This window comes from Cetorhinus maximus, chromosome 29 (assembly GCF_964194155.1).
Source record: "Cetorhinus maximus chromosome 29, sCetMax3.hap1.1, whole genome shotgun sequence".
NCBI classification, from domain to species: domain Eukaryota; kingdom Metazoa; phylum Chordata; class Chondrichthyes; order Lamniformes; family Cetorhinidae; genus Cetorhinus; species Cetorhinus maximus.
Genome location: NC_135907.1, coordinates 25271884 through 25291950, shown reverse-complemented (window position 1 = coordinate 25291950; position 20067 = coordinate 25271884). Strand labels below are relative to the sequence as shown.

Below are 20067 nucleotides of genomic sequence, written 5' to 3'. Positions count from 1 at the left end.
CTAGATCAACTGTTTTGCAACAGAAAAAACCTACACAGATCAAAGACTTTGAACCACAAAACAAAACATGTAAGGGAAAAGGAGGTGACAAGGGGCAGTCCCAGATATTAAACCTGATTGGGTTTAATGGTATGGGGTTGTGGAAGAAGCCTACTGCATTACTTTATCTATTACTTGATAGAGATTGTGGAGTGGTACCAATTTCACTCATTCACTTATACCATTAACGGATTGGGTTTTGTGACTTTCACAGTGCTGTTCATGAACAGGAGATGTCAGAGCATAAAACAACAGGGGAAAAATTGAGAGTGCTCACAATCAGAGAAAAGTCAGATTTGTGGGGAGATTAATGTTGAATTATGCAACATCTCCGACCTTATTAACCTGTTTGCCTCTTACAGGTGCTGACTGACTAGTTAAGAATTGGCAATGTTCATGCTTTCTTTATACATGAGAGTTCAGTCACTGCACTGCAGCACAGAACAACACAACAGGCTTATTGTCAAATACAAAAGCAAAATGCTGCCAGATTCCAGAAATCCAAAATAAAAAAAAGAAAATATTGGAAATACTCAGGTCAGGCAGCATCTGTGGAGAGAAACAAGAGTTAACGTTTCAGGTCTATGACCCTTCATCAGATTTGTTGTTGAGCTTTTCCTCCCCCCCACCCCCAGGCTGTAACCTTAACCATCTATAAAGGAGGAAGCACAGCGTGGAAGCCAGGCACTCAATACTGGGTGGAGAGTTTGGAGGGGGAAAAAAAAATCAAAAGCAGGGAAAAAAATGCCAGATGATAATACCCATGTTTCTGTGTATCTTCAGGATCTCTCAGTGAGGCACAAGCAGAGAATTGCAAATATGTTCCTGATTTAATAAGGAACACAGCAATACAGGAAAAGTCATAAATTTAAGGAGCTGTTGTTGAATATTGAATTATTTACATTGTGCATGTAACATTTTTAATATGTTCTTGTTTTGTACTGGTCAGTGCAACCACCAACTTAGCACCATCCTAGCAGCCTTTATGCGTAGAAGCAGAGAGAACATGTTGGTGGAAAGAACAATTTGTCAGTATAATGTGATGGCAAAGATGTTCCTATTCTCTAGAGGTACAGCAGAAGGCTGCATTCAGAGACTGTGTGACCCAGTGGAGGAGACTCAGCAGTCTACAGTCAGTGAGTCTGATCAACTCTTGGTGCTTAACCCAGCAAAACCATGAGACTCAGAATCCTGCAGCTGATATAATCTATAGGAATAAGAATGAGAAACTGAATTATGGTCCAAAAATACAGAAACTGCACAGCAGATTAATCTATATCTGAAACAAAAAGGCCTTGTTAACTTAGTGTTCTGAGGGCAGGTCTGACAGTGTAGATCCAAAAGTGTTAAACTGACATTCCTGTTCCAGGCACTGACAGACGTGCTGTAAGTTCCTCACATTTTCTGTTTTAAGTGATGATTATTATAACTAACAGACAGGAGCTAAGGGTGCAAAAGGGACAAACATTCCTCAGTTCTTCCAGCATGAATGATTTGACGTCTGGAGTGGAGAGTTTCTCATTTCACCAGGGTCAGTAACTCCAAGCACTTTGGTAGCACTACCTTTGGCTAGTCACTGACATCAATTAGAATTTAATTTCCAAAATTCCATAAAGAACAGAAACATAGTTGAGAAGCAATTACTAATATATATTTAGTCAGACTAATAAATCTAAAAAAGATAGCACCATTGAATCCAAATTTTTGACTAAATCTATAATTGAGTAATATTAATAAATGTCAGACATTTCCTTGAGGAACACACAAAGGATACCACATATCCTAACACAAAGCGATACAGAGATGGCATCTGACTCAGGGCTGTGAGGAATGGGAAACAGATCTCTAGTGCTTAGATGACCAGGTGAGTCCAGTTGCTTGCAGTCCGGCCATACTGAAATTAGAATACAATTATATTTTTAATCATATACTATATTGGTCAATTTTCCCTCCCCATAACACTCCTCAGTTATAATGCTGACAGCAGAGAATCACACACTAGATTCCAGTAAAGGATTGCAGTGGATTTCTCACTTTCCAGGAGAGTGACTAAATACCACATCCAACATTCTTTGTGCCAGACAAACCAGATTCCCTGGTCTATGCCAGGGCAACAGCTGAAGTGTTACAATTGGCCTGGGAACTCCTGGAGTAAGTGAGGAGAAAATCAGCCAGGGTTTCCATCCCTGAACATTAGTCACTTTTGCTGAAAAACATGTCTGGCACTGTCAGACAAGGACAGGATCAGGTGAGCTTGGGTTTCCTTCCACTGTTGAACAGCTCACAAACACCAGGCTCATGTGTGAAGAATGCCTGTGTGGGCACAGTGCCAACTGGGCAGTTAGCATCTGCTTAACAGTACAACCAGCAGAAGTCAGTGCCTTAGGGAGAGAGGGAAACTAAGAAAAAATGCTCAATAGAATACATACCTTCCCATTGTACAAAATTCCAAAGGTGTTAGCATCTCCAATTGTTAATCCCAAAGCTGTCATCCTCACTTTTTCCCCCATACCCCCACCCTAGTTTGCCAGAGGATTGAGTGATTACTCTGCAAGGTAAATCTCAGTCAATGGCACAACCTTTTAACACCAGTGCTGTGTGCCTCCTGATAAAGTAATCCAAGGTTCTAAAACTGATTTTTCTCCCCAGTCCACCAGTGTCTGCCTTGCATATCTTTAAACTAGAATATCCCAGGGAGCACCAGCCACCTGGAATGATCCTCAGCTACTTGACAGACTCTGAACTTTTTCTCTCGATTCTCTAATCCTGGGTCTAAGAGGAGACAACTTTAATCCATAGTTCCCTTTAGAAGAAAGGTAAACGCTAGAGTATATCCCATTCAGAGTACCTGTGATTCCATATTCAAAATGTATCTTTAGAAATGTGAATTATGGGATTCCTGTAAAAGAATAATAATTGACTATTGTCCTTTTAGGAAGGAAGTCTGCAGTTCTGGGCCAAGGTGACTTCAGTTTTACACTTACATGGTTAACTAATGCATCAGAAGTTGTCTAGGAAGTAACTCAAGTTGAATTAGTGGTTTCAAACTGTCACAAAGTTCAGGGGATGGACAATAAACACCAGCCTTGCCAGCAACACCCATATCCCAAGAATGATATTTTAAAAATTAGTATTTCTTTAATGTATATAAAAATGATGCTAGTCTTTTGCTCTGCACTTCCAGATGGTAATTTAGTTTCCTGTAATCAGAAGTCTCAGGGTCAGCTTCCAGACCAGATCAAAGTCAACTCTCATTGTGATCCATGCAGCCATTCTAGAGCACCTTACAGGCAGCGGCATCAGAGAGCTGGCTGATCTCTGGGCTGAAGATAATATTTTTAGCATTGAGGAAGGAGGAATACACCCAATACAAACGTTGCCTGATCATTTCCTCCATTTTAAAAGGAATGCTTTATAAAGGCATAGACCACGATTGTCCGAGTCCACCAGCATCAGGCGTGTTCGGTGGTGTGAGCGGACGACATGGTGTGATTGGTTTCACACTGGTGTGAAAGCAGTTTGTGATCTTCCGCTTAGCCCGCTGATGACGGGCCACATTGGGAACCTCACTGTCATACATTAGCACATCATTACAAGGCCAGCCTGCAGGACTCATCCACCACCCTCCCCACCCCCTCGCTAGAACGTCCGCCCATGCCAGAGGGAAAACACGCCGACGTGTTTCACAACAGCACATATAAGGCGTGCACCTGGTGAGCTGCACTTCACTCGGGACTTCGAAGTTTGTTTGCCTACCTTGCTTTGGTTAACACTCAGTCATCAGTGCCAGGCTTCACAGACAGCACCACATCACTTTCAGGGGGAGCTCACAGGTAGGTCTTTACCTACTAGGTCAGCCATATCTGGGTGGATTTTCAAATGGCTACAGGGCTAGGGCTTGCTTGGGGAAGGGGGAGAAGTGGCCTCAGGCAAGGAAAGAGGCTGAAGGATGAGAGCTGTACTGGGGAGGGAGGGTATGTGGGGACACAAGTTGATCTGTGCAAATGGCCTCAAGATGGTGAGGGCTGAGGAGGCAGTCTCCAGAGGAGATGAGGCCAGATGGACATGTGAGGGTGTGAGAGTGAGAGTGGTGATGTCCCTTGAACTGGTAGCGAGTGAGATGCCAGTGAATATGTGATGGCCTCAAGTGTGTGACTTTAGAGTGATAAGATGGTTGCCATACCCTGGCTGCACAGATGAAATCATTCATCCTCCATCTGCATTGGATGGCCAACCTCTTCTGTGCAGCATTGGCACTGACACCACTGCCATCGCTTACCAAGCCAGAGTGGTAATGTAGCTGCCCCTCCTGTGGCTAGAGTGTCCAAAAGGCACTCGAGGGCTGCAGTCTGCTTGCGTTTTGAGGCTATGTTTTCTTTGCTGCAGTTCTGGGCTGGAAGCACTGAGCACGGCTGTACTTTAAAATGTGGTGCCTGGCATGTTGAAGAGGTAGGGTGATGGTGTGGTGGGCGAATGAGAGCCTGCCCACCATGGAAATGGCATGTTTCCCAGGAATGCATACGTAAAGCGGCAGGTTTGGGATGATACGGTGTGAAAACCCACCATCGCAGCCAGCCTGAAAACTCGCCCGCTACCACACTTAATGCAAATCTGGGACGATTCCCCCCATAGTGCTGTTTAAGGGGAAGAGGCTATCTCCAGGAAAGCTAATCGAATGTTATCATTTATCACGAGGGGAATTAATTACAAAAGCAGGGAGGTTATGCTTCAGTTATACAGAGCACTAGTGAGACCACATCTGGAGTACTGTGTACAGTATTGGTCTCCTTATTTAAAGGAAAGATGTAAATGCGTTAGAAGCAATTCAGAGAAGGTTTACCAGACTAATACCAGGAATGGGGGGGGGGGGTTGTCTTATGAGGAAAGGCTGGACAGGTTAGGCTTGTATCCACTGGAGTTTAGAAGCGTAAGAGATGACTTGATTGAAACACAAGATCCTGAGGGATCTTGACAGGGTGGATGTGGAGAGGATGTTTCCTCCTGTGGGAGAATCTAGAACTAGGGGTCACTGTTTAAAAATAAGGGGTTGCCCATTTAAAACAGATGAGGTGAAATTTTTTTCACTCAGAGGGTCGTGAGCCTTTGGAACTCTCTTCCTGAAAAGGTGGTGGAAGCAGAGTCTTTGAATATTTTTAAGGCAGGGGTGGATAGATTCTTGGTAAGCAAGGGGGGTGATAGGTTATTGGGGGTAGGCGGGATGCAGATTTCAGGTTACTATCAGATCAGCCATGATCTTATTAAATGGCGGAGCAGGTTTGAGGGGCTGAATGGCCTTCTCCTGCTCCACGTTCGTATGAAACTCTATACAAGTTATATGCAGTTATCACCTTGATCTTGCAGGAGTCAGTTAGGCATTTTACAAAAGCTTAGTGTAATATGGTGAACTTCTACCTGAATATCTGTTAGTTCCTTCTGGAAGCGTTTAGCTAGCTCTGGGCCATTCTCCATGGTGGGAATGTGATAGTTCTAAAGAAAGAGAAAAAATGTAAAGAATTGCTTTATCTACAGAACTCCATAATAACGTACATTAAAAATAAAGTTGCTGCATAGCATGATGATGTTTTTAACTTGTTCTATTATAAGAGTCTTTGACCTTTAGCATATGATGTTCAGTTTTCTTTTTTTTCCCCCCAAATATAAAGGCAAAATACTGCGGATGTTGGAAATCTGAAACAAAAAGAAAAAGTGCTGGAAAAACGCAGCAGGTCTGACAGCTTCTGTGGAGAGAAAGACAGTTTACGTTTTTTTTCCAACACTTTGTTTCTTTTTTTCAAATTTGTTCACAGGATGTGGGCTTCATTGGCTGGGCCAGCATTTATTGCCCATCCCTCGCTGCCCTTGAGAAGGTGGTGGTGAGCTGTCTTCTTTAACCACTGCAGTCCATGTGGTGTAGGTACACCCACAGTGCTGTTAGGGAGGGAGTTCCAGGATTTTGACCCAACGTCAGTGAAGGAACGGCCGATATATTTCCAAGTCAGGATGGTGAGTGGCTTGGAAGGGAATTTCCAGGTGGTGGTGTTCCCATGTGTCTGCTGCTGTGCTGGGATTTGAACTCCTGCCCCCAAAGCATTTGTCCAGGCTCTGGATTACTAGTCCAGTAACATTACCACTATGCTACTGACCCCACATTAAGAACATGATACCGCTGAGCCAGAGGGCCTTAACATAGAGGCATGTATTTAAAGTTAAAAGTTATTAGGGCTGAAGACATGGGCCAAATGGCCTCCTTTGTGTCCTAAATTCTATGATCCTGCGACCCTCAAAAGTGGAGGCGAAACCCCTCGGGTCCATAGTTTGGGCTGCATGTGCAACCTTTCCTTCTGGCAGGCCCCTCTTTGGAGCATGGAGTCTCTGGCTCTGCTGGTGGTGCAGGCTGCCTGCACAGGGATGGCAAACTCCATGTGTGATGGGGGGCGAGGGTGGTCTACTGGCACAGGAATGCTGGCACACCCACAAAAAAACAGGCCTAATTGGGTCTGTAAACAGTTTAATTGGATGCCTGTGTCCATGGTGCAGGCATCCGTTCCAGGTCCACACGTGCCCATGGAAAACTTGCCCAGTGGCAGGAATGCAGCAATGCCATCCTGACGTGGCTCCTCCTTCTCCCTACCTGGCTCCAAGCTTGCCATCAGAGCTGGGAAAATTCAGCCGACAGGGAAGTGTTGGAACTGAGGCTGCTTCAGCAGGTAAAGCAAATGCTCAGTTGATTTTCAAACACCAGAAGATGCCAGAGCCCAACTCCGGTCTACGTTCAATATCTGACCTCAGCTGGGCTAGCACTGGGGTGTTATAGTTAGTCTCAGTGGACTGTGAGGGGAACAATATACAATGCCCTTGTGGCAGCACGCCTGCTTACATTTCAAACGGACAGAGAATCTGAATTGGTTATAATGCCATTTACAATTCACTATTCTGCTGACAGTCACTTGGCTTGCACTTGAGGATTGGCCTTTGGATAATATGCTTAAGGGCTTCTAGACTCTATGGAACGGTACCTCAGCAAGGAGTCAATGCCCTCAGAGAGGAGGGGAGAAATTTAGAGGAAAATGAGGGTATATTTTTATAAGGGGGTGTGTAATGTGATTTAAAAGTGACATGGCCTTTACATGTTGTGTGTAAACAGTGCTTTACGAGAAACAGGGGTGCACGTAAGTGCATTATGGCAACCAAAAATGCCGGGATTTGTCTCCCCATTAAAACAAAGTAGAGCTCTTGTTGCAAATCCAATGGGTTGAATTTGCACATGCTGGAATCTAGTTTAGGCCAGAATTGTTTATTTTTGGATATCTGGAATGCCCTGGAGCAATGGAGATGTCGGAATTATTATCCTTTCTGATTCTGGAGTCCCCCAAGCTGAATGATAGATTGTGGTCGTTGCTTCATGAATTGCTTGCTTGGCTTTTTTCATTTCTTTTTCTGCTTGTTACACTTTGTTTTCATCATGTCTGCAAAAATTTCCATAAATTAAAAGTTGTTTTAAAAAAGTAAGAGAAGGGACACACCTGACCCTGGTACAAGATCCGACTAACTGGACAGATGACACAGGCTGTACCAGAGCCAAAAACTTCTTTCACTCGATTCTCTTGTAGTCCTTTGATCAGCTCAGACATTGCCATCCCTCGCTCTGAAACTTTAAATTCACCCTGAAAATAAACACAAGAGTTCAATAGAGCTGGACCCATGGTCTAGTCCATGACTTCTCATTAACCTGCATTAATTGTTCCTTCAACACAATGAACATCTTGCAATTCCCTACCTAACATCACTGTGAATGAGCACTGCAGTTCATGGAGAAGACCCATCACTACTTTGTCAGGCCAACCAGGGATGCGCAACAACTGAACTTGCCAACAACATCCCCAAATGAAAAAAGTACCAATTTGTTTCTTGATCAAAAAGTGAAGCCTCCTTACTTTAAATTACACTTCAAAAATAATTAATAGCTTATCATCAGCAGGGAGCTGAGGGAGGGACAAAAATTGTTAGGATTTTGGCTTCCTCTCTCAGCAAGAAAAAGTGCGGTAGGTTTGAATTTGGAACAATGACGAGGCAAAGCACCTTGTTTAGCAAGTCAGTGCCGGTTAGTTCGACAATCAGCCTGTAAAGTTAGTTATTTTGAATATAGTCAAGCTTTTCTGTGAAACTATATACTCTTCACTCATAATCACAAAAAATAAATCAGTTTGTTGATTTACAATTGACCACACCTCACTAAAATGTTTTTCAGTTTGCCTTCCAAAGGGAGGAGAAACAGACATGAAGTTCATGGTGTTACTGTGGTCTTACTGTTAATGCCCAGGGTCAAGCTATTATTTAGCAAGATATTGGGCAGTTTGTAGAGGATACAAGGTCCACTTCAAAGAGTGACTTGTGACACAGAACCCAAGACAGATCTGAAACACTGCTCAGAATCATTGCTACTTTATTCCTACCAAGAATCTAGTGTTGTAGATACTCCTATTAACATTTTGAAACTAGCTGGCAGCAGCTGGGAACTCTACTCAACTGCTGCCTTTTTTAAAAAAAGGCATTCATGGGATGTGGCTGTCGCTGGCTAGGTCAGCATTTACAGCCCATCCTTAATTGCCCTCAAGAAAGTGGTGGTGAGCTGCCTTCTTGAACCGCTGCAGTCCCTGTGGTGTAGGTACATCTACAGGGCTGTTATGAAGGGAGTTCCAGGATTTTGACCCAGCGACAGTGAAGGAATGGTGATATATTTCCAAGTCAGGATGGTGTGGGGCTTTGAGGGGAACTTGCTGGTGGTGGTGTTGCCATCTATCTGCTGCTCTTGTCTTCCAATTGGTAGAGATCACTGGTTTGGAAGGTGCAGCCAAAGGAACCTTGGTGAATTGCTGCAGTACATCTTGTAGATGCTGCCACTGTGTTGGAGGGAGTGGATGTTGTAGGTGGTGGATGGGGTGCCAATCAAGCAGGCTGCTTTGTCCTGGATGGTGTCAAGCTTCGTGTGTTGGGGCTGCGCTCATCCAGGCAACTGGAGAGTCATCCAGGCAACTGGAGAGTATTCCATCACACTCCTGACTTGTGCCATGTAGATGGTGGAGACTTTGGGGAATTGGAGTTGAGTTACTCTGCAGAATTCCCAGCTTCTGACCTGCCCTTGGAGCAGGCAGTAGGTGACAGATAGGCACATCTAGAAGGGCATGACACAGAATAAATGGGGAAAATGATAAACTAAAATCATTGACAGAATCCCAAATGATCTGTAAACGGGTGAATAGTATTTTTTCATTCTTTCAAGGGGTGTGGGCATCGCTAGCAACCCCAGCATTTGTTATACATCCCTAATTGTCCTTGAACTGAGTGGCTTGCTAGGCCATTTCAGAGGGCAGTTAAGAGTCAACCACATCTCTGTGGGTCTGGAGTCACTTGTAAGCCAGACTAGGTAAGGATGGCAGATTTCCTTCCTTAAAAGGACATTTGTGAACCAGATGGGTTTAAGACAATGATAGTTGCATGCCACCATTACTGAGACTAGCTTTCAAGTCCAGATTTATTAATTGAATTGAAGTCCCACCAGCTTCCACGATGAGACTTGAACAAGTGTACCCAAAGGATTAGCCGGGATTACCATAAATAAAACCAAAATATTGTGGATGCTGGGAGATCTGAAATAAAAACAGAAATTGCTGGAAAACTTAGCAGATTTGGCAGCATCTTTGGTGAGAACTTCCTCCAGTTGCGAAAAGTCATATTGGACTGAAAATGTTAACTCTTTCCCTCTCCACAGATGCTGCCAGACCTGCTGAGTTTTTCCAGCAATTTCTGTTTGTGTTATAGCCAGGATTACTGGTCCAGTGACATTACCACTACTCCACAGTCTCCTCCAAAGTATATCATATATTCCCAGTAAACACACTTCAAATAAAGATTGGTTACCACAATGCGAACATACCCACTGTTGAGCCAGGTCCAGCAAGCTCTGCCTCGTGACTCCCGGAAGGATTGTACCATCCAGTGGAGGAGTGAGCAATTCCACCTCTGCAGAAAGAAATGTAGAATTCTTTAACAAGCAACAAAACCTAAATACTGACCAAAATCAATTCAACAGCAACTGATTCATGGCTAGGGTTCTTTCACCATCATCTTAACTGGGGATTTGAAACTAGGGAGCTTCCATTGGCTCTCAAGTTAAAATCTGTAACCTGTTGTTTATTATTGAGAAGCACAGGTGAAAACCCAAGGCCAATGGTGCAGGACAGCTAAAAAGCTGGAAAAAGACAAAAGATGAAGAGAATCAGAAACTGTCATTAGGTAATACCAAGCTTGGCCTTTCAGGAGTCTGAAAATTTAAAACAAATGGTTGTCGTGTTGGTAGAATAGGACATAACGCATTTTAACATGTAAATGCCAGCAGGTTGGGTGTGGAGCTGGAGTTGCCAGGTCACGTACCGCCTTGCTCATTCTTCCAATAAACGAAGATGTTCATGGTTCCTACTTCTGTGATCTCATGCTCATCGCCATAGAGCCATAGAACCTGCTGGCAGCCTTGTTTCTGAGCCTCATTCTGAACATAGACTGTGGGACCATAATTTCTAGGTAGCGAGAAATGAGAAAAGGATTCTGTCAGATGTTACACCTTCAGGTGAGGCAATTATTCAAAATGTTAGGAGCATAAAATGCAATAGATTGTGATTGGAAATAGATTTGATTATTTCATCCACATTAAAATATCACACCACAAACAGCATCAACGGGACTTTACACAGCAGTCTTAGAAATCAGAATAATTTAAAACTTAATCACATTAACAGTTAAGATTAAGCACTTATTCCTGAACTTAAGAAATGCGAGGGGTAGGCAATTTGGCTCCTTAAGCCCATCCGCTATTCAATAAAATCAGGGGCAATCTGATTGAGGCCTAACCAACACTTTCCTGCCTGACTCCATAACTCCCTTGTCCATCAAAATCTGTCCAACTCAGGCTTGAATATAGTCAATGGACCAGCCTCCACTGCTGTCTAGGGAAGAGAATTCCAAAGATTAATGATCTTTTGAGAGAAGAAATTTCTTCTGATCCCTATCTTAAATGGGAGACCCATTATTTTGAAACTATATCCCTAGTTCTAGACTCCCCCTTGAGGGGAAACATCCTCTCAGCACTGACCCTGTCAAGCCCTCTCAGGATCTTTTATGTTTCAATAAGATCACCTCTTATTCTTCTAAACTCCAATGAGCGGAAGTCCAACCTGCTCAATCTTTCCTCATAAGACAATCTCTTTATCCCAGGAATCAACCTAGTGAACTCCTCTGAACTGCCTCTAATACCACTCCTTAAATAAGGAAGACAGAAACAATGCACAGTACGTTAGATGTGGTCTCATCGGTGCCCTGTACAGATGTTCAAGGACTTCCAATTTTTCTACTTCATCCCCGCAATAAAGGGCAACACTCCATTTGCCTTCATAATTTCTTGCTGTACCTGCAGGCTGAGAGATTCATGTACAAGGACACCTAGATCCCTCTGTACTGCAACATTCTGCAGTCTCACTCCAATTAAATTATATTCTGTTTTTCAGTTCTTCCCAAAGTGGACAACCTCTCATTTTCCCACATTATACTCCAACTGCCAAATTTTTGCCCACTCAATTAACATGGGAAAGGAAACCTCCTGTTGATTACCATATACCACTCTCACTCAGCTGATGAATCAGTGCTCCTCCATGTTGAACACCACTTGGAAGAAGCCCTGAGGGTGGCAAGGGCACAGGTTGTATTCCAGTTGGGGGACTTCAATGTCCATCACCCAGAGTGGCTCGGTAGCACCACTGCTGACTGAGCTGGCCGAGTCCTAAAGGACATAGCAGCTAGACTGGGTCTGGGGCAGGTGGTGAGGGAACCAACAAGAGGGAAAAACATACTTGACCTCATGGCAGATGCATTTCTCCATGACAGTTTCGCTAGGAGTGACCACTACATAGTGGTTGTGGAGACGAAGTCCCGCCTTCACATTGAGGATACCCTCCCATCATGTTGTGTGGCACTATCACTGTGCTAAATGGGATAGATTTCGAACACATCTAGCAAGTCAAGACTGGGCATCCATGAGGGGCTGTGGGCCACCAGCAGCAGCAGCATTGTACTCGAACACAATCTGTAACCTCATGGCCCAGCATATTCCCCACTCTACCATTACCATCAAGCTAGAGGATCAACCCTGGCTCAATGAAGTGCAGGAGGGCATACCAGGAGCAACACCAGGCATACCTAAAAATGAGGCGTCAACCTGTAGTCCTGTATGACCGATACTGTCATGGACAGATCCATCTGCGGCAGGCAGGTTGATGAGAATGAGGTCAAGTATGTTTTTCTCTTGTTGGTTCCCTCACCACCTGCCACAGACCCAGTCTAGCAGCTATGTCCTTTAGGACTCAGCCAGCTCGGTCAGTAGTGGTGCTACCGAGCCACTCTTGGTGATGGACATTGAAGTCCCCCACCCAGGGCACATTCTGTGCCCTTGCCACCCTCAGTGCTTCCTCCAAGTGGTGTTCAACATGGAGAAGCACTGATTCATCAGCTGAGGGAAGACAGTATGTGGTAATCAGCAGGAGATTTCTTTGGCCATGTTCGACCTGATGTCATGAGGCTTCATGAGGTCTGGAGTCGATGTTGAGGACTCCCAGGGCAACTCCCTCCCGACTGTATACCACAGCCTCACCTCTGCTGGGCCTGTCCTGCCGGTGGGACAGGACATACCCAGGGTTGGTGATGGTGGTGTCTGGGACATTATTTGTAAGGTATGATTCCATGAGGATGACTATGTCAGGCTGTTGCTTGACAGTCTCAGACAGCTCTCCCAATTTTGCACTAGCCCCCAGATGTTAGTAAGGAGGAATTTGCAGGGTTTACAGGGCTGAGATTGCCGTTGTTGTTTCCGGTGTCTAGGTCGATGCCGGGTGGTCTGTCTGGTTCCATTCCTTGTTTGTGACTTTGTAGTGGCTTGTTACAAACGAGTGGCCTGCTCGGCCATTTCAGAGTCAACCACATTGCTGTGCGTCTGGAGTCACATGTAGGCCAGACCAGGTAAGGACAACAGGTTTCCTTGGTTTGGAGTCACATGTAGGCCAGACCAGGTAAGGACGACAGGTTTCCTTCCCTAAAGGGCATTATTGAACCAGATGGATTTTTACAACAATCGGCAATGGTTTCATGGTCATCGTCAGATTTGTGTTCAATTCAAATTCCACCATCTGCTGTGGCAGGATTCAAACCCAGGTCCCCAGAGCATTACCCTGGGTCTCTGGATTACTAGTCCAGCGACAATACCACTCCACCATCGCCTCCCCCATCTAGAAGGGCAAGGGCAGCAGATAGATGGGAACACCACCACCTGGAAGTTCCCCTCCAAGTCACTCACCGTTCCTTCACTGTCACTGGGTCAAAAGCCTGGAACTCCCTCCCTAACAGCACTGTGGGTGTACCTACACCACACGGACTGCAGCTCACCACCACCTTCTCAAAGGCAACTAGGGACGGGCAATAAATGCAGCAAAGCCCACATCCCATGAATGAACAAACAAAAATATATCTGCAAAGGAATTAAGATTCTTTTTTGTGTCTTCTTCACAATTTGCTTTTCTACCCAAATTTGTATCGTCAGCAAATCTGGCTACCATACAGGCTGTTCCTTCATCCAAATCATTAATACAGATTGTAAATAGCTGAGGCCCCAACACTGATCCCAGTGACACTCCATTAGTTACATCTCGTCAACTCCTGACTGTTTCTCGTCAGTTAGCCAATCCTCTATCCATGCTAATATATTACCCCCAAGAGCATGAGTTCTTATCCGGTGAAGTAACCTTTTATGTGGCACCAAATCGATCTCATTGAAACCTACAAGATCCCAAAGGGTTTTGATAGGGTAGATGCTGAGAGATTGTTTCCCCTGGTCGGGGAATCTAAAACACAGGGGCACAGTCTCAGGAGAAGGGCAAATCATTTAGGACTGATATGAGGAGAAATTTCTTCATCCAATGTTCTGCGAATCTTTGGAACTCTCCACCCCAGAGGGTTGTAGATGCTCCATTGCTGAATACATTTAAGGCTGGGATAGACAGGTTTTTTGACTCTCAGGAAATTAATATGGGGAGTGGGCAGGAAAATGGAGTTGAAGCCCAAGATCAACCAGGACCACACTGAATGGCGGAGCAGGCTCAACGAGGTCTACTCCTGCTCCTGTTTTCTTATATGCCTTTCGGAAATCCAAATGCACTACTTCTATTGTTTCCTCTTTCTTGATCCCACTTTTTACATCAAAGAACTCAAACTATATAAACATGATTTTCCTTTCATAAAGCCATGATGACTCTGCTTGATTGTATTGACATTTTCTAAATGTTGTACTACTTCCTGCCCTCTGACTGTTTTCACATCTGTCCTTACTACAGGTGGAATCTAGCCCCAAGAAAAATCTTTCAGCCTGAAACTGTAGGCAGGCTGTAGATAACTGGAATAAAACATTTGATGGGTCAGGTTTGAGGATTATAAATTTAGTTATTGGGTTGGTAACTGGATTTCACAATTAAAGTTAGCTCTAAGAAACTCCTCTCCTGTTGATGCCAATACGTCTTAAGCTATGATCCCATTGACACTGGTCTCAAATGGCCATTCTCCAAATGTATGCCTAGAGAGCAAGTGCTGGCAGGTTATTTAAGGAAATGTTTTAGACCACCAAATTCAATGCTCACCTGATGCCACATATCACACCATCCAGTGATAGCTGGATTATAAATCAGCAGTTGGAGCCCTTTTACTATAGACAGGGAATCATTTGTGGGAGCTGTTGGACTGTAAGGCCCAGACCACAAGAGTGGCACCTTATCTGCTAGACCATGTAACTTCATGGAGTTCTCTCCATCATGCTTTCAGAAACACTTTGAAGTAGACATTCAAATGTAATTTTTACATTCTTTTTTAATATCACTTACCCTCCCATTTTGCAGTCACCCACGCCACCTTTCCAAGCACGTACAAACTTGGGGTCAGCGAGCAATGAGACAGGGTTGAAACTTCCTGTGGCAAAGTAGGGTCCAACAGGCCCAATGATAACAAAGAGTAGGGCATGGTCAGCTCGAGACACCCCGAGGGAAGGCTGGGAAAAAATATATGGTAATGTGAAACGGTTCTCCACTCCCTGCAGCTTTTCAAATGTTTAATGAGAACTGCCTGCTGTAAACTCCCCCTGCAAATGGAGAGCAAAATATCTTGCTGACCAGATGCATGAGCACAATATTAGAGATGAGAATTATGGCAGGGACTTCAAAAATGAGCTGATTATTTGTGTAGCAGAAAAGATTAAGAATTTGAGAAAATACGTGGCATGTGATTACATATAGCACTGATGACAAGACTGATTCACTCACTAGTTAGTACTAAATGCACAAAGGATAAGGTCAGAGGAAATTATTTTCACACAAAGGAATATATTACCACAGCCAGCTACTGAGGTTGAATCAATAAAAACAATTAAGAGGGAACTGGACAAGCAGTAGTTTGGATTTGTAAAGTGCATTTTACCTAATAAAGTAGCTCTAGATGCTTCACATTGAAAGCAGTGAGTGAGATTAGGAGAATTTGGGCAATGCACTGAAAGACTGCTCAAAAAGATCAGTTTTAAGGAATCCTTTAATGGTGGGGAGAAATGAGGAGTAAAATTATTCAGTGTACAATGGAGAGAAATGCGATTAAAGCTGGTAGCTATTGTGAAGCCAGCACTGTCTCAAGAACAATGGAACAAATCAACCCTGGCTATTCTGAAATTTCTGTGATTCTAGCCCACTGGAGGAAGATCTTGTGACACTGATACCCAAACAATGATCAGTTGCCAGTAACAAAAACAAAAATACCTGGAAAAACTCAGCAGGTCTGACAGCATCTGCGGAGAGGAACACAGTTAATGTTTAGAGTCTGAATGACTTCATCAGAACTAAGAAATATAGAAATGAGGCGGAATATAAGCGGATTAAGGGGGGTGGGACGGGTAGAACTGGATAGAGGGCCAGTGATAGGTGGAGGCAAAGAAGAGATTGCCAAAGATGTCATAGACAAAAAGGACAAAGGGGTGTTGACTGTGGTGATATTAGCTGAGGAATGTGCTAATGACGACATTAATGGTAGAAAGCAGGACGAGCAAGGGACAGATAACCCAAGTGGGGGTGGAGAGAAGGGATCGAAATAGGCTAAAAGGTAGAGATAAAACAATGGATGGAAGTACATTTAAAAATAATGGAAATAGGTGGGAAAAGAAAAATCTATATTAAAAAATATATTAAAAATGAATTATTGGAAAAAGGGGGATCGGAAAGGGGGTGGGGATGGAGGAGAGAGTTCATGATCTGAAGTTGTTGAACTCAATATTCAGTCCGGAAGGCTGTAAAGTGCCTAGTCGGAAGATGAGGTGCTCTTCCTCCAGTTTGCGTTGAGCTTCACTGGAACATTGCAGCGGGCCAAGGATGGACATGTGGGCGTGAGAGCAGGGTGGAGTGTTGAAATGGCAAGCAACAGGGAGGTCTGGGTCATGCTTGCGGACAGACCGAAGGTGTTCCGCAAAGAGGTCACCCAGTCTGCATTTGGTCTCTCCAATGTAGAGGAGACCGCATTGGGAACAGCGAATGCAGTAGACTAAATTGAGGGAAGTGCAAGTGAAATGTTGCTTCACTTGAAAGGAGTGTTTGGGCCCTTGGACGGTGAGGAGGGGGGGAAATAAAAGGGGCAGGTGTTGTACCTTCTGCAGTTGCATGGGAAGGTGCTGTGGGAAGGGGTTGAGGTGTAGGAGTTGATGGAGGAGAGGACCAGGGTGTCCTGGAGGGAACAATCCCTGCGGAATGCCGCCGGTAGCTCATTTCTGTATGGATTATTAAGTGTATGCATGATTAAACACAACGCTGGCAGGTGAATCTGTTAAACAAGCCTGCATAACAATATTCTAGACATAACAGAACATAATCTGGGGAACAGGGATTTTATACCTCTGTTCCGATAAAGGTGGGCCGAATGTAGAGACTCGCTGCATCAGAATATGGAACCCATTCTCTGTCAACTTCAATTAGTTTCCGAATGCACTCCACCAGCTCAGCTTTGTCAAAGTCCTAAAAGTATAAGCAAACATTAGCATTCCTCAGAAACTCTGAATGCAGAACCACTACAGTCTAAGAGGGCAACATGCACAGAGATGATCATTTAGAAAACTTGTACAATAACAGCAGGCTACTGCACCAAATCCACAGTCCGAGAAAGATAAGCCACAAGAACGGATGCTGTTGGATATGAGAACACCATGCTGGTAGGCTTTTCTGAGATTAGGATTTAAATATTGTTATTTTAGTGTAAATGAGCTTTTTCTTTGTACCCATGGGCTTGATCTGCAAACAGGCAAATGGGGGCCTTAGTTTAATATTGCATTTGAATGACGACATTTCTGACAATATAGCACTGCCTCAATACTGCATTAGTGTTCAAGTCCTGGAGTAGAACCAGAATGGTGCAAAATGGTAGCCATATTTGGCTACATAACGGTCACTGCACTTCAATCATGCATTGTGAGAGAGTACTTTGAAATGTTCCTGAGAGATATGTTAAGGCACCATGTAAATGCACATCTTTCTTTTTCATTCTTTATGCAATCGGTATAGAATAGGTCCAAATGTCCTGTGTCCTACGTACTGGCAGACATGCTCGGAGTGCTGATCGATGCATCCGCTCCATGTTCAAATCAGGTCGGAACATGCGAATCTTCTTGTCTACACCTCGGAAAGCCTTCAAGCCTTCAAACAGCTATTGAACAAAAAGAGCAGAGAAATAAAAACGTTTGCCTTCAAATTGTACTGCAGTCCGTTAATGACTTCAACTGTAACACCCAAGAGCATAAAATATACTTTACAGAATTACACCCCAATCAGCTCATTTATCTTTTTTCACCTCCCTCCAGAACCACGGTACCAATAGGAGTGTATTATTGACTCAAGGGAGCTGTTGCTAATGTGATGCATCTTGCGAGAACATAGGGATGGAGGGGGCTGGGAGGGGGGAGAAGGGTGGCAGCATCAGGTGGTAGTTGAAGGTTCATACCATGTGAGAAGCCCAGCAGCTTTAGGGGTTCTGGAGAACCCCATGCTGCCAAAGGTCATCCTTCACCCTCACCCCCAATCCAGCACACCTACCACCTTGCCAGGGCCCTGCCAGCTTGACCCAGACAAAGGGCTCCTCTTTGTTGAAAATAGAAAGAAAAATTGCTAGAAATACTCAGCAGGTCAGGCAGTATCTGTGGAGAGAAACAGAGTTAACATTTCAGGTCAATGACCTTTCCCAAAGCTCAGTGACCTGAAACATTAACTGTTTTTAGAACACGTCACAGGTGCAGAGAGGGGAGAGAGAGAGAGACCCATTGATCAGTGTTCAGAGAGACAGAGAGAGAAAGGCGCTATTAATTGGGTGCAGAGAGGACTTGTGACAGAGAGAGATGCATGCAAGCGTGCATTGATCAGATAGAGAGAAAGGGGAACTGATCCTGTCCAAAGAGCACTGGAAACTTTTCTGTGATTCTCCAAAAATTTGTTTTTGGAATATCTTTTTGGTTCAGTAAAAGGTTTCAAAAGAAATACAATGTGGAGAGTTATATGCAGTCTATTGCTGATGTCTCATGGTCATTTTATTTGCTAAAAAAAAGTAGAATTATCTAATAATTTTAATCAACTGGATGGAGTACAAAGCAGGCACCGAGATTCCAGTGACAAAGTCACTGGGTGAATGGTTGACATTGGGCAGAATGATTTGGGTTTCTCGGCAAAGCTGAATCTGCTTCTGGTTTATGGCAGGTTCACGCCTGTGAAAAAAGCTACTGAACCTTCTGTGATTTTGACGAAAATTTGACAGCTTTGTGGTTATTTTTACCGAGACCAGATTTTTATATTCATATTTTTTCTAAAAAAGAGAACTGAATTCAAATTCTCAAACTGGCACGATGAGATTTGAATTTGTTTTTCCTGGTTACAGGCCTCTGGGTTACTAGTCGAGTAAGACAACCACTGCACTATAGAACCAACATTGTTATAGAAATGATGTGGTGTCACATCATCAGGAAGCTGGCACAGTGCCTGTCCATTATGAAATGGAATACTCTGTTAAATCAGGGGCTCTGTGATGAGCCTCCCCCTCCATTTATTCTGCCTTTCACTGTTTTTTGCTCTCCTGCAGGATTGGGAGGGTCACTCGTTGCTGCCACACCCTTCGATGTCAATTAGTCATCCAGTGAGAGTTGACTCAGGGCTTTCAGTAAAGGGTGATGTGAAAGTTTGTACCAACTCCGCATTGATCTCTGGGGAAATAAAAAACAGCCATGAGGGGCATAGATAGGGTAGACAGGAAGGAACTTTTCCCCTTGGTGGAGGGATCAATAACCAGGGGGCATAGATTTAAGGTAAGGGGCAGGAGGTTTAGAGGGGATGTGAGGAAGAATTTTTTCACCCAGAGGGTGATGGGAATCTGGAACTCACTGCCTGAAAAGGGTGGTAGAGGCAGAAACCATCATAACATTTAAGTATTTGGATGCACATTTGCGATGCCATAGCACACAAGGCTATGGGCCTAGTGCTGGAAAATGGGATTAGAATAGTTAGGCACTTGTTTGACCGGCACAGGCTTGATGGGCTGAAGGGCCTTTTTCTGTGCTGTAGACCTCTATGACTGTATGAGATTTTCAGCATCCGTGTTTTGCTCCTCTTCACCTGGACCACTTGTAATCACAGCAGTGGCCACCGCTCCTGCCTGGCGCTGCTGGGACTACAGAGCGGCTGGCCATCTGATTGGCTGGCAGCTCGAAGGCGAGGCTTCCTCCTGAGACAGGGATGGAAGTCTCACCTTGTAGCAATTAACACTGCTCCCAGCGTTAAACTGCTAATGAGCAGCCAGCATCATGGTGGGTGTGCTCACCACCAACTTTTTAGCCAGGCAGTCAAGGACCATGGTGCTCCGTAAAATCCAGCCTTTTGT

General features: G+C 44.2%; 1 protein-coding gene across 3 annotated transcripts in view; it reads right to left on the bottom strand.

Annotated features, from left to right (window-relative positions):
- Positions 1-852: 852 nt before the first annotated feature.
- bcat2 (branched chain amino-acid transaminase 2, mitochondrial) overlaps positions 853-20067 on the bottom strand; it is a 43786-nt gene continuing 24571 nt past the window's right edge. The window contains exons 4-11 of one of the 3 annotated variants that reach the window (XM_078531914.1): positions 17743-17853; positions 17049-17168; positions 15009-15172; positions 10471-10613; positions 9974-10059; positions 7563-7703; positions 5452-5526; positions 853-1933 (exon numbers count right to left, since the gene is read on the bottom strand). In XM_078531914.1, the coding sequence (XP_078388040.1) occupies positions 1892-1933; positions 5452-5526; positions 7563-7703; positions 9974-10059; positions 10471-10613; positions 15009-15172; positions 17049-17168; positions 17743-17853 (882 nt within the window). In that variant the 3' untranslated portion in view covers positions 853-1891. The remainder of the gene's footprint in view (positions 1934-5451; positions 5527-7562; positions 7704-9973; positions 10060-10470; positions 10614-15008; positions 15173-17048; positions 17169-17742; positions 17854-20067) is intronic. The other 2 variants (XM_078531915.1, XM_078531916.1) reach the window with 2 other exon arrangements.